This window comes from Macaca nemestrina, chromosome 18 (genome assembly GCF_043159975.1).
Source record: "Macaca nemestrina isolate mMacNem1 chromosome 18, mMacNem.hap1, whole genome shotgun sequence".
Lineage (NCBI taxonomy): Eukaryota > Metazoa > Chordata > Mammalia > Primates > Cercopithecidae > Macaca > Macaca nemestrina.
The window spans coordinates 65,659,148-65,672,707 of NC_092142.1; the positions used below are offsets into that span (position 1 = coordinate 65,659,148).

General features: G+C 44.8%; 2 protein-coding genes across 3 annotated transcripts in view; one reads left to right on the forward strand and one right to left on the reverse strand.

Moving 5' to 3' along the window:
• Positions 1-13,560, forward strand: part of LOC105491459 (CKLF like MARVEL transmembrane domain containing 3) — a 58,549-nt gene that overhangs the window by 28,050 nt on the left and 16,939 nt on the right. The window lies entirely within an intron of this gene.
• The window catches only part of LOC105491460 (CKLF like MARVEL transmembrane domain containing 4), an 81,636-nt gene that overhangs the window by 18,056 nt on the left and 50,020 nt on the right, over positions 1-13,560 (reverse strand). For both annotated transcript variants that reach the window (XM_011757949.2, XM_024795943.2), the window contains exon 2: positions 2,869-3,045. In XM_011757949.2, coding sequence (XP_011756251.1) covers positions 2,869-3,045 — 177 coding nt within the window. The remainder of the gene's footprint in view (positions 1-2,868; positions 3,046-13,560) is intronic.

The following is a 13,560-nucleotide window of genomic DNA, read 5'->3' on the forward strand; positions in this document are numbered from 1 at the left end:
TCTGACCAACATGGAGAAACCCCCTCTCTACTAAAAATACAAAAAAATTAGCTGGTCATGGTGGTGCATGCCTGTAATCCCAGCTACTCGGGAGGCTGAGGCAGGAGAATCATTTGAACCAAGAAGGTGGAGGTTGTGGTGAGCCAAGATTGCACCATTGCACTCCAGCCTGGGCAACAAGAGCAAAACTCCGTCTCAAAAAATAAAAAAGTATATATATATATACTTTTTTGAGATATATATATATTGAAGAACAAGTCCCACAATCCATCCAAAAAAGAAAACACAACCCAAACCAAAAACTTGACATTAACAGAATCTTTCAAATTCCATCAAATTATGCTTGCAGAAAATTATGCATTGTCCTCCTTATTTATCATTTCTCATCCATATTTATGTCAACCTGGGCTCCGGGAATGACCTGTGTTTTTAAATCCATACCAATCATACCCTATTTTAACCATCAGGCTGGCTCTGCTGGAGACAAAAATACTCCCAATACTCCCACCACCTTGTTATAGAAACACAACACAGCCAAGGCTAACCCTTCTGTAGCGAGTTGATGAGCTAAGATGGGCCCTGAGGAGCTCACTTTTTCACCCCTCTCAGAGAACATTGGACACGAGCTGCCTTTAATAGGTACCATCTTGGCTGGACGTGGTGGCTCACACCTGTAACTTCAGCACTTTGGGAGGCCGAGGTGGGCAGATCACCTAAGGTCAGGAGTTGGAGACCAGCCTGGCCAATGTGGCGAAACCTCGTCTCTACTAAAAATACAAAAATTAGCTGGGCATGGTGGTGCACGCCTGTAATCCCAGCTACTCAGCAGGCTGAGACAGGAGAATCACTTGAACCCAAGAGGCAAAGGTTGCAGTGAGCCGAGATCACGCCATTGCACTCCAGCCTAGGCGACAGAGCAAGACTCCATCTCAAAAAAAAAAAAAAAAAAAAGGTACCATCTCCTCAAGTTCATGTAATATATATGGCCTTTTGTTGGGCAAACACACAGCTTTTATCTGCTCCAAAAGAGTAGAAAGCCTGGAATGGATCCCAACGAACAGGACAGTATTCTCAAGTGATCACATCACCACTCAGCCACAGGCCCAATCTTAACCTTTCCAGCAGCTGCTTCTTTGTCAAATAGGTCCTCCCGCAGGATTTCACAGCCCAGCCCCTTACTCAACAAGTATTTATTGACAGGCTTCAGGAACACCAGGCAAGTAGGATAGCAATGAACAAGATGCTGACCTTGACCCTGACCCTGCATCCATGGTATGAGCATTTTAACTGCAGGAGGTTTGCAAAGTTCTCTTAAACTGTCTACTACATGCTCTGTAAGCATTTTCTTATGGATAACATAAACCTCATTTTAAAAATAGTTGAGACATTACAACCTGTCACAAAAACTCAGACAAAATGCTTCTAGTTATCTTGAGGTTTTAGAGCTTAAATTTAAAATACCACCACATTTTTCTCAGCTTTCGGTGCTAAGACAAAAAACAGCTTAGTTTTTAACTGACATCTACTTTTCTAGATCAGCAGCTCTCCTTTTTCCTCCTTTAGGAGTCTGTGCCAGGTAGGACAACCCAGAGAGCACCTGTAAGGAGGACCTTCCCCACCCAGGGCACACTGGGAGAGCAGCCCTGCCAAGGAGATGGCAGCTCCAGCCTCCTCCTTGGGGCCCACACTTTCTCATGGGCCCAGCAGCAGCCACACACAGAGCCATGTGTGGCTTCTGTGTGGCTCCCGATCTCAGGGAAGGGTAGCTGGTCTGAGGCACTCTCCTCCTGCTTCCCCCTCAGCAGCTGAGGTTTCCACGGCATTTTCATCCCACAGGCACAGCAGGGTGAGGCAGCCGACGATGCTTACGTGGATTTCCCTGATTGACTCCCTTTAAGCTCTTGCACATGCTAATTTGCAAATAAATATCAAGAAAACCAAATGATATTAAAATCCCTTTCTCATTCAGCACAGTAAGGACACAGTCTAGGAAAGGGAGTCTAGGACTGACCAGCTCTGTGCTTCCTGTCTGATTAACAAGGGTGGCCAAACAGGGCTAAGAATCCAAACCATGGGGAGAAAAGGGCAGGTTTCCACTCAAGACTTTCTGATCAAACCACCAAACCCCCCAGGTCCTCCTAGCTGCTTTGAATTTAATAATATTCCTAGGCTCAGGTTGGGCGCGTGGCTCACGCCTGTAATCCCAGCACTTTGGGAGGCTGAGGCGAATCCTGGCTAACACGGTGAAACCCTGTCTCTACTAAAAAAACACAAAAAAATTAGCCGGGCATGGTGGCAGGCACCTGTAGTCCCAGCTACTCGGGAGGCTGAGGTAGGAGAAAGGCGTGAACCTGGGAGGCGGAGCTTGCAGTGAGCCCGAGATCATGCCACTGCACTCCAACCTGGGCGACAAGAGTGACATTCCACCTCGAAAAAAAAAAAAAAATTCCTAGGCTCTGTAAGTTATTGGCATTTTCATTCACATTTTCAATTCTTCCAGAATCAATATTTTTATAAATGGCTTTTAGGTGCAGTCTGAAAAATATGTAAATGTCTACACCGTATTATTTCCCATATTCTCCAAATATCAACATGACCAGTCTTCTCAGACGATCGCAAAACTGAAATGACATATTTAAAGTGGCCAAAATAATTGTTACGATGTTTCCCCCATTAGTTAAGATTCAGCTTATTTTGTAGTTTTACTCAACCCAGTAAAGAAATTTAAAATTTCACAGTTGAATTAAAATGGAATATTTAAGGATCAAAATGAACTAGAACCAAACACAACCTAGAGAGATTCCAACTTTTCCTTGGAGCCAACCGGCACGTGATCCTTTCGTGGCCAGAGTGGCCACTTGTACTCACTGTCAGGTTCCAGTTGATCTGTGGGATCCTCATGTGCAGGTTGAGACTGAACATAATCAGCAAGACGCCAGTCACCACAAACGCACTGCAGCTCACAAACTCAAAAAAGTAGAGGCCTTCACACGGGGAGCACGCCATGATGGTCTCTATACAGATGAATGCAATCAGGGCCAAGATCTAGGAAGAAAATTGGAAACATATATGTATGTATATATTTAGTATACATCTGTGGACATACGTACCTGCCATGCTTAAATAATACTGAACAACAACAATATACTGCCCCAATATACTGGGGACAGCATTGTAACTGTCGGAAATCAGACCTGCTTCAATTCTTACACAAAGAATAGGTGCAGGGGTCTTAATGAAAGGATCAAATTACTAATGTAAACAGTGAAGGCCCACCACATACACTAAAATCAATCTGGTGTGATGTGGCCCGCGGGTGTAAACTGCTGGCCCTTGGGAGGAAGCAGAAACATCTCTACGATGTTTCTAGGTCTTCCCCTGCCACCAATAAGTAAGTGGGTATTGCCTATGTGTGTTTCTAATTCATGGTCTCCACCACAATTATCCCAAACACTGCAAGAGCAGAATTCTGATGGTATCCAACTTAGGCCATCTGCAGTTACCTTGGTGGCTCCTGCTAAAGTTACACAGGTTAACTGAGACTCCTGACAGCTTTAAAATGATGATTGATATAATCTCCTCTTCCCCCAATTAGGCGGGAACAAGAGGCCCACCTCATTAATTCATATGGTTTTAAAAAATATATTTTTTGAACTTGATCACAAGAAGATGGCAGCTTATTAAAAAAAAAACATTAAGAAATCTACCAATAATAGAATAAATTTCTAGGCTGGGCACTGTGGTTCACGCCTGTAATCCCAGTACTTTGGGAGGCCAAGGTGGGTGGATCACCAGAGGTCGGGAGTTCGAGACCAGCCTGAACAACATGGAGAAACCCCATCTCTACTAAAAATACAAAATTTGCTAGGCATGGTGGCAGATGTCTGTAATCCCAGCTACTCGGGAGGCTGAGGCAGAAGAATCGCATGAACCTGGGAGGTGGAGGTTGCAGTGAGCTGAGATCGCGCCATTGCACTCCAGCCTGGGCAACAAGAATGAAATTCCGTCTCAAAAAAAGAAAAAAGAATAATTTTTTTTCTGAAGGACCAAAGCAACATTCTGGCAATATGTCCTAAGAGTTCACAGATCATAAAATCAAATAGATATCGATGGAAATTACCAAGTGAACTTTTAAAAGGGGATTTCAGGAGAAGGAGGAGGCCCAAAGGCAGAGTTAATGGCCCTGTGATCAAAGAAAGGTTTCGAGCACCTAAAGCCAGATCAGTCTTGGGCTCCCGCTCCGCTCAGTTCAATGGCATCTGAAGCCTGTGCTGCTGCTTCCAGGCTGGCCTCCACTTCACAGGACAAGGAAGCAGAGGCAGGCAGCTCTGTGGTCCTCTAGAGACTTGTCCTTTAGAGCTTGTGAGAAATGTAGAATCTTTGCTTCCTCCCCTTGAACTACAGAATCAGAATCTACTTTCTGATGAGATCTTCAGATCATTAAAGTGCCAGCAGCATCCAAGGCACAGGCTGTTCTGGGGCCTTTCTCCACCTGCTGAAGTCCTACTGCTGCTTTCCAGTGCTCCACTTGATGCTGCCGCCGCCTCCTCCCCATGTCTTCCCTGACTGCTTCTCCCTGCCAGACATCAGCTTATCCTACTCTCTACCAGGAAAGCTGGTTCGCCTGTGATTGCATTCTATCCTTACCATCTTGCAGCCTCTGCCTCCTGAGCTTTTAGGGGGCAGGGCAGTCCATCCCCATCTACTCCCAAGACACCAAGCACAGTAACTTGCACATAGCCAGCAGACGGGGGGCTGAATGAGCCATTAGAAAACCCACATCTACAATTCCTGGCTGCCTGGTCAGTGTCTTCAGGTGAATGGAACAGTGGTTATGCCTTTCCCATTGTCAATTGTCTTCTATACAGAACCTCTTTCCTAACAATATGTGGTCTTTTCTAAGTCAACACATTAAAGATGCCAGTCTTCTTAGTCAAAGGATACAAAATTTCAGTTAGACAGAAAGAATAAGTTCAAGAGATCTATTGGACAATATGGTGACTTAGTCAACAACAATGTATTGCATTGTATTGTTAAGAGTAGATTTTAGATATGGTAAGAGTAAAGGCAAAAATTTCTGAACATAAAAGTTGTAGTATAGTTATTAAAAGTGTTTCTCCACCACGCGTGGTGGCTCACACCGGTAATCCCAGCAGTTTCGGAGGCAGAGGCAGGTGGATCACCTGAGGTCAGGAGTTCGAGACCAGTCTGATTAACATGGTGAAACCCCATCTCTACTAAAAATACAAAAATTAAGGTCAGGCGCGGTGGCTCAAGCCTGTAATCCCAGCACTTTGGGAGGCCAAGATGGGTGGATCACGGGTCAGGAGATCGAGACCATCCTGGCTAACACGGTGAAACCCTGTCTCTACTAAAAAATACAAAAAACTAGCCGGGCGAGGTGGCGGGCGCCTGTAGTTCCAGCTACTCCGGAGGCTGAGGCAGGAGAATGGCGTAAACCCAGGAGGCGGAGCTTGCAGTGAGCTGAGATCTGGCCACTGCACTCCAGCCTGGGCGACAGAGCGAGACTCCATCTCAAAAAAAAAAAAAAATACAAAAATTAGATGGACATGGTGGTGGGCGCCTGTAATCCTGGCTACTCAGGAGGCTGACGCAGGAAAATCGCTTGAAACCCGGGAGGCGGAGGTTGTGGTGAGCCAAGATCGCGCCACTGCACTCTAGCCTGGGCGACAGAGTGAGACTCCATCTCAAAAAAAACAAAAACAAAACAAACAAACAGAAAGAGTAGATTTTAAGTGTTCTCACCCCCCACCAAAAAAAAAAAAAAAAGGTAAGTATGTGAGATACTGCACATTACCTCGCTGGATTAAGCCATTCCACGTTGTATACACATTTAGAAACATCATGCTGTACACAGTAATATAGAAATGTTTACTTGTCAATAACACAAAAGATATGGGTCATTAAATATACACACTGTGCTTCTCCTAATGGCTCTTCTTAAAATTCTCTATGGCACCATAGACTTTAATTCTCCATCTGAATTACATGCCTAACTTGCAATCAATTCACAAAAGAAATAGTTCACATAAGGGAAACTCCTAAACTTTCTCCTTTTTTTCACCCCAGTAATCAGATCTAGTAATCCTGGGCAAGAAATAACACACTGTACTGATGAGTTACAAATGTTTCTGGTATGCTAACTTCAACCATATTTGTGTGGGGAGGTAACACCTACATTCTTAAATATTAACATAAAAATGGCTTCATGGATATGCAAATCTAATAGACCATTCATTGTGGCAGTGAACAAAATGGACAAAAATTCCTGCTCTTAGCTAACAGTCTAATACAGGAGGTTTTTTTTTTTTAATTACATTTAAAAACAGAGTGAGTGAGACAGTGATAAGAACGAAGGAGAAAAATGGAAGCAGGAAAGCTGAACAAAGCATAGCTGGGGCAAAGGTGTTTGAAAGTTTAGACACAGAGACCAGGAGGATTGGCTCACGCCTGTAATCCCTTTGGGATTACAACACTTCAGGAGGTTGAGACGGGTGGATTGCTTGAGGCCAGGAGTTCCATACCAGCTGGCCAACATGGCGAAACACTGTCTCTACTAAAAATACAAAAATTAGCTGGGCAAGGTAGCACATGCGTGTAATCCCAGCACTTCAAAAGGCTGAGGCGGATGGATAGCTTGAGGCCAGGAGTTCCAGACCAGCACGGCCAACATGACAAAACTTTGTCTCTACTAAAAATACAAAAATTAGCCGGACGTGGTGCTGTACACCTGTAATCCCAGCTACTAGGGAGGCTAATGCATGAGACTCTCTTGAACCTGGGAAGCGGAGGTTGCAGTGAGTGGCGACCGTGCCACTGCACTCCAGCTTGGGTGACAGAGTGAGACTCTGTCTAAAAGAAATTTAACATAAAACAAAATAAAGTTTAAGGCGGGCGCAGTGGCTCATGCCTGTAATCCCAGCAATATGGGAGGCAGAGGCGGGTGGATCACACGAGGTCAGGAGTTCGAGATCAGCCTGGCCAACATGGTGAAACCACATCTCTACTAAAAATACGAAAATTAGCTGGGCATCGTGGCACACGCCTGTAATCCCAGCTACTCAGGAGGCTGAAACAAGAGAACTGCTTGAGCCTGGGGGCAGAGGTTGCAGTGAGCTGAGATCGCACCACTGCCCTGCACTCCAGCCTAGGCAATAGAGTGAGACTCTGCCTCAAAAAATAATAATAAAAATAAATAAAGTTTAGACAGAGTGTCCCTGGAGGGTGCTATTTGAGACAGAGTTGCCAAATATAAGGGACAGCTGTCTGGAGAAAGAACACTGGAGGCAGAAGGAGGAGTGAGGTGAGATCCCTGGGAAGGGGGTCAGGTGGCCCCTGGGGAGAATCACAGGAGGGAGGTCAGACCCAAAGAGCCCTTGGGTGCAGTGAGATCTGCGGCTCCCACTGTGAGTATGATGGAAGCACCAGAGTGGCAGGATCTCCTTTGGGTCTTAAAAGGCCACCAGCTACTTCGTGGAGAACAGACTACAGTGAGGACGAGGGCAGAAGCTGGGAGGAGAGTGAGAAGACCCTTGCGACAATGAACAGGGCTGACCTATTACCTTGCAGAAATGACTTCACAGGTGTGTGACTGCACAGGCTGAGTCAGAAAAGTTAGCATGCTTCCTGCCTTGCTCTCTCTTGGATCATTCATGATGGGGAAAAACCAGTTGTCATGTCTTGAGAGCACTCAAGCAGTCCTATGGAGAAGTGTAAGTGCCAAGACCTAAAGCCTCCTGCCAACAGCCATGTTGAACAAGCCATCTTAGACATGGGTCCTCCAGCCCCAGGCAAGCCTTCAGATGACACAGCCCTAGCCGAAAGCTTGACTGCAACCTCCTAAGAGAACCAGAGCAAAGCCACCCCCCAAATTCCTGACACACAGAAATGAAAAGAAAATAAAGATCTGATTTTTGTTTGTTTGCTTTTTTAAGACAGGGTCTTCGTCTGTCACCCAGGCTGGAGTGCAATGATGCAATCATAGCTCACTGCAACCTTGAACTCCTAGACTCAAGTGACCTTCCCACCTCAAACTCTTGAGCAGCTGGAACTACAGGTGCACACCACCATGCCCAGATAATTCTTTATTTTGTGGAGACAGGGTGGTCTCAAACTCCTGGCCTCAAGCGATCCTCCCGCCTCAGCCTCCCAAAGCACTGGGATTATTGGTCTGAACCACTGTGAACCACCTAAGATGTCTTGTTTTAAGTCACAAAGTTTTAGGGTAATTAGTTATGCAGCAACAAATAATATATCAGGGAGGGAAAACTCTTGTTGTCATAAAACATTAATATTCTACTCATTACTCATTGATTACAAGTACCTACAAATCCCACATCTGATAGGCACTTCTTGTTTTTTTATCATTTAGTTCCCCAGCACAACCTTATGAGGTAGATATTAGCCCCATTTTACAGACAAGGAAATTAAGGTTCTGTGACACCCAGATAGCAAGAAGCAGTGCCAGGATGTAATAGCCAAGATTTGATTCTCAATCTCTCCAGTTCTTACTGCCTCACTATGTTATTTCCCTATTAGCTTTTCACCCATAAAATGATACCTGCCTCCTCTCCAAATCTCAATGGTCACTGTGTTCAAAACCCAAGCAAAAATATATGTAAAAGGGATCTACAAATGATAAAATGCTATACACTAAATAAGGAAATAACATGTTATAACACCTATTTAAACCATAAAATACATTATTATACATCTTGTTTTCTAGCCCACTTTTTCTGCTAAATAGTGTATCCACAGGTATTTCCACATATAGATGTTACTTTTAATAATTACATAGTATTCACATGTAGTTACATAAATACACACATATACACCTCTATACACATACCACAATTTAATTGATCCCCTCTTGGTAGGCACTTAGATGGTTTCTAATACTCCGCTGTTACAAGCAAAACATTTTTTTGTCTGACATTGGACAAAGCAAAATGTTAACATTTTCTCTAGCACAGTGAAATCTACTCACTGCTGAAATAAAAACTACCTGTTGGGCTGGGCGTGGTGGCTCAAGCCTGTAATCCCAGCACTGTGGGAGGCTGAGACAGGCGGATCAAGAGGTCAGGAGATCGAGACCATCCTGGCTAACCCGGTGAAACCCCATCTCTACTAAAAAAAATACAAAAAACTAGCCGGGCAAGGTGGTGGGCACCTGTAGTCCCAGTTACTCGGGAGGCTGAGGCAAGAGAATGGCGTAAACCTGGGAGGCGGAGCTTGCAGTGAGCTGAGATCCAGCCACTGCACTCCAGGCTGGGCGACAGAGCGACACTCTGTCTCAAAAAACAAACAAACAAACAAACAAAAAAACCTACCTGTTGACCAACAAGAAGGGCTCAGATAAAGTGATACTAGAAGCCATCAACTTCAAGGGAACCAAAGAGTCAAAAATAGTTTAACTTATAACAACCTTGAAGTGAGCAAATGTCACGTGTACAAATTATACAGAGATGTCCAAGAAGATGTATATAAGAAAAAACTTTTTTGTTTGCTAATCATGAGATTACGGATGCCCTTGGAGAGTACTTTCGAGGTGGCACCAGCAAACTGACCAGAGTAAATATTTTCGTATTTGGTAAGTAAACTGGGCCAGGCACAGTGGCTCACACCTTTAATCCCAGCACTTTGGGAGGCCCAGGCAGTTGGATCACTTGAGGCCAGGAATTCCAGACCAGCCTGACCAACACAGTGAAACCCTGTCTCTACTAAAAATACAAAGATTAGCTGGGTGTGGTGGCACATGCCTGTAATCTCAGCTAGGCAGGAGGCTGAGGCATGAAAATCGTTTGAACCCTGGAGGTAGTTTGCAGTGAGCCGAGATCGCGCCACTGCACTCCAGCCTGGGTGACAAAGGGAGACTTCATCACCAAAACAAACAAACAAACAAAACCAGAATTGATACTAACAGGTTGTCAGATTTCCACAACTGAGGCAAATTATGATTGGCAGCATCAAAAAGCAGGAAGAGAAGCAGAGAGGACTGGCTGATGAAGTTACCAAAATAGTCGCCCTTACACTCCAACTTTCGGTCACGGCTTCTTGTGCCAGGCGATAATGAAATAGCAATAGCCATTTTTGGTTTTGTTTTGTTTTGTTTGTTTGTTTGTTGCCAGAGTCTCTGTCACCCAGGCTGGTAAGATATTGATTGGCTCACTGCAATCTCTGCCTCCCATGTTTAAGTGATTCTCCTGCTTCAGCCTCCCGAATAGTTGGGATTACAGGCGCCCGCCACCATGGCTGGCTAATTTTTGTACTTTTAGTAGAGACAGGGTTTCGTCATGTTGGCCAGGCTGGTCTTGAACTCCTGACCTCAAGTGATCCACCCACCTCGGCCCTGCAAAGTACTGGGATTATAGGCATGAGCCACTGCACCCGGCCACAATGGGCATTTTTGGCATTCAGCTAACTGGAAGTTGAGTGAAGGATACATTAAATTTGGGTTTAGCTGCTGGTTCCACGTGTGGTTAAGCTACCGTAGCACTCCCAGTGGAGGAATGGCTTTCATATATGTTCTGACACCAATGCACAGGCTCTGACATTATGACAACGGAACAGATCCCAAACTTCATGAGATAAACTGTCCTACGATGACCAACTAGAAATAAGTGGGTAGTGGAGGAGAAACAGGGTTTGAAACATATGGAGCCAGAAGCTTGTCTGTGGGAAATTCTTCAGATCATCAAATGCATAAAATTGTAAGTAGAGAATTCTATTGTCATCAGTGCCTAAATGGGAGTTGTGTCTTATCAGGAAAATACTCAATAATGTAGTGTATGCAACTATAAATGCACTACACATTTTCTCCCTTTTTTTGATGGGAACCACATGAAATAGAATTTATCAGAATTCCAGTGAGTGCAGGGCACAAAACTATGGCAGTACTATAAACAGCAAGTACTTCTTATTTTTACTATTATTATTTTTTTGAGACGGAGTTTCACTCTTATAGCCCAGGCTGGAGTCCAATGGCATGATCTTGGCTCACTGCAACCTCTGCCTTCCAGGTTCAAGTGATTCTCCTATCTCAGCCTCCCGAGTAGCTGGGATTACAGGCACCCACCACCACGCTCAGCTAGCTTTTGTATTTTTAGTAGAGACAGGGTTTCATCATGTTGGCCAGGCTGGTCTCAAACTCCTGACCTCAGGTGATCCACCCACCTCAGCCTCCCAAAGTGCTGGGATTACAGGCGTGGGCCACCGCCCCCAGCCAACAGTCAAGTACTTCTATGCAGGAGTTTGGAGTTTTATGTATCCCAGTGTACCAGATCGCATCTTGATACTGCTGACGAATTTTAAATTGACAAAGTCTGACAATCCCAAATAAAATGGCACACAAAATTGCTTCCAACTCACTGAAACAGCATGAAGAAACAAGTGTTCAGTGACAGACTCCTAAACATGTTCATCAATAAACCAGTGAATGGAGCCTCAGAACATACTGATTATATAATGACGTGATGTTGCTCGAAACAATGCAGTGGCAACCTAAAATCTGAACTGTACTTGTGTACGCCGAAATGTCAGGAAGACTTGGTATACTTTTTCAGAATTACTGATCATACTGAAGTTCAAATCTATGAGGGATCTATTGCAACAGAGGCCAAAACAAAAACAGAAAGAAAATGCTTTTTAAATTTGTAATTTATTGTTTCCTGTTGGGTGTCAAACGAAGGCCTCCCCAAAAAATTTGTCATTTAGTGTGTGTTTCTTATTTTAAAACAATATTCACTATTGTACCTGTTTTGTGTTTTTAATTGTCTTTCTTTTTCCAAAATCATGAGTCTTAAGCTCCTCAAAACCTGGACCAACTGCTAGGTTTGGGCAATGAAGTGTGAGTCGGGGAGACACCTGTGGTGACCCTTGGCAGCAGCCTTTTGGAACTACACACAGTTCCACCATGCTCCTTCCCTGCCACAGCAGCCTGCAATGTTCCAGACCCAGACCAGGGGAGGGGAATGACCAATAAACACATAAACAGATGCTCAACTTCTCTTCCGACAAGAGCAATGCAGATTGAGGCACCCTTTTCATCTACCCGATTCATAAAAATTATAAAGTCATATCCCATGCTGGTGAGAGAATGCCAAATCAGGCCATTTTCCACACTGATGGTGAGGGTACAGACCGGCATGGCATGCAGACAGTGATCTCCCAATCCTTGTCAAAATTGGCCAGGCACAGTGGCTCACACCTGTAATCCCAGCACTTTGGGAGGCCAAGGTGGGCTGATCACCTGAGGTGAGGAGTTCCAGACCAGCCTACCAACATGGTGAAACCCTATCTCTACTAAAAACACCAAAATTAGCCGGGCATGGTGGCAGGCGCCTGTAATTCCAACTACTTGGGAGGCTGAGGCAAGAGAATCACTTGAACCTGGGAGGCAGAGGTTGCAGTGAGCTGAGATTGCATCACTGCACTCCAGCCTAGGCAACAAGAGCAAAACTCCATCTCAAAGAAAAAACAAGGCCAGGAGCAGTGGCTCACGCTTGTAATCCCAGTACTTTGGGAGGCCAAGGCGGGCGGATCATGAGGTCAGGAGTTTAAGATCAGCCTGGCCAAGATGGTGAAACCCCATCTCTACTAAAAATACAAAAATTAGCCAGGCGTGGTGGTGGGCGCCTATAATCCCAGCTATTCGGGAGGCTGAGGCAGAGAACTGCTTAAACCCGGGAGGCAGAGCTTGCAGCGAGCCAAGATTGTGCCACTGCACTTCAGCCTGGGCGACAGAGACTCCGCCTCAAAAACAAAAAACAAAAAAACTGTAACCGTGCACACCTTTAGACCCAGAAATTCTAGGACTATGTCCCCTATGAATAAATGTACATGTACAATGCTGCACTGTGTGTCATATTAAAAAGCATCCAGGCCGGCCGTGGTGGCTCATGCCTGTAATACCAGCACTTTGGGAGGCTGGGGCGGGTGGATCACCTGAGGTCAGGAGTTCAAGACCACCCTGGCCAACATAGTGAAACTCTGTCTCTACTAAAAATACAAAAATTAGCCGAGTATGGTGGTGCGTGCCTATAATCCCAGCTACTCAGGAGGCTGAGGCAGGAGAATCACTTGAACCCGGGAAGTGGAGGTTGAAGTGAGCTGAGATTGCACCACTGCACTCCAGCCTGGGCGACAGAGCGAGACTCTGTCTCGAAAACAAACAAACAAACAAAAGTGTCCAGCAGGAGAGCCATGGTGAATAAATGACGACACATCTACATACAGTAAGAAACACAAGGCAGAGATGGGGGATTCCGTGGACTGGAGGGGAAAGGGTCCAAGGGATACTTAGAGAAAGAACAGAGTACAGAACACAAGGCATAAAGTGACCCCATTTTTGGTGAAGAACAAAAAATAAGTATATTTGTGTTTACAAACACATTTATGTGCACTGAAGGATTTAACCTAACCAGTAAAAAATCAATATCTCTCTATGGATTAGGATTGGGTGGGGAACAGGGGAATCACGGAGATTTTTCCTTTTTTAATTAACACTCCTGTGGTGTTTGAATATGTAAGAAATATGCATGC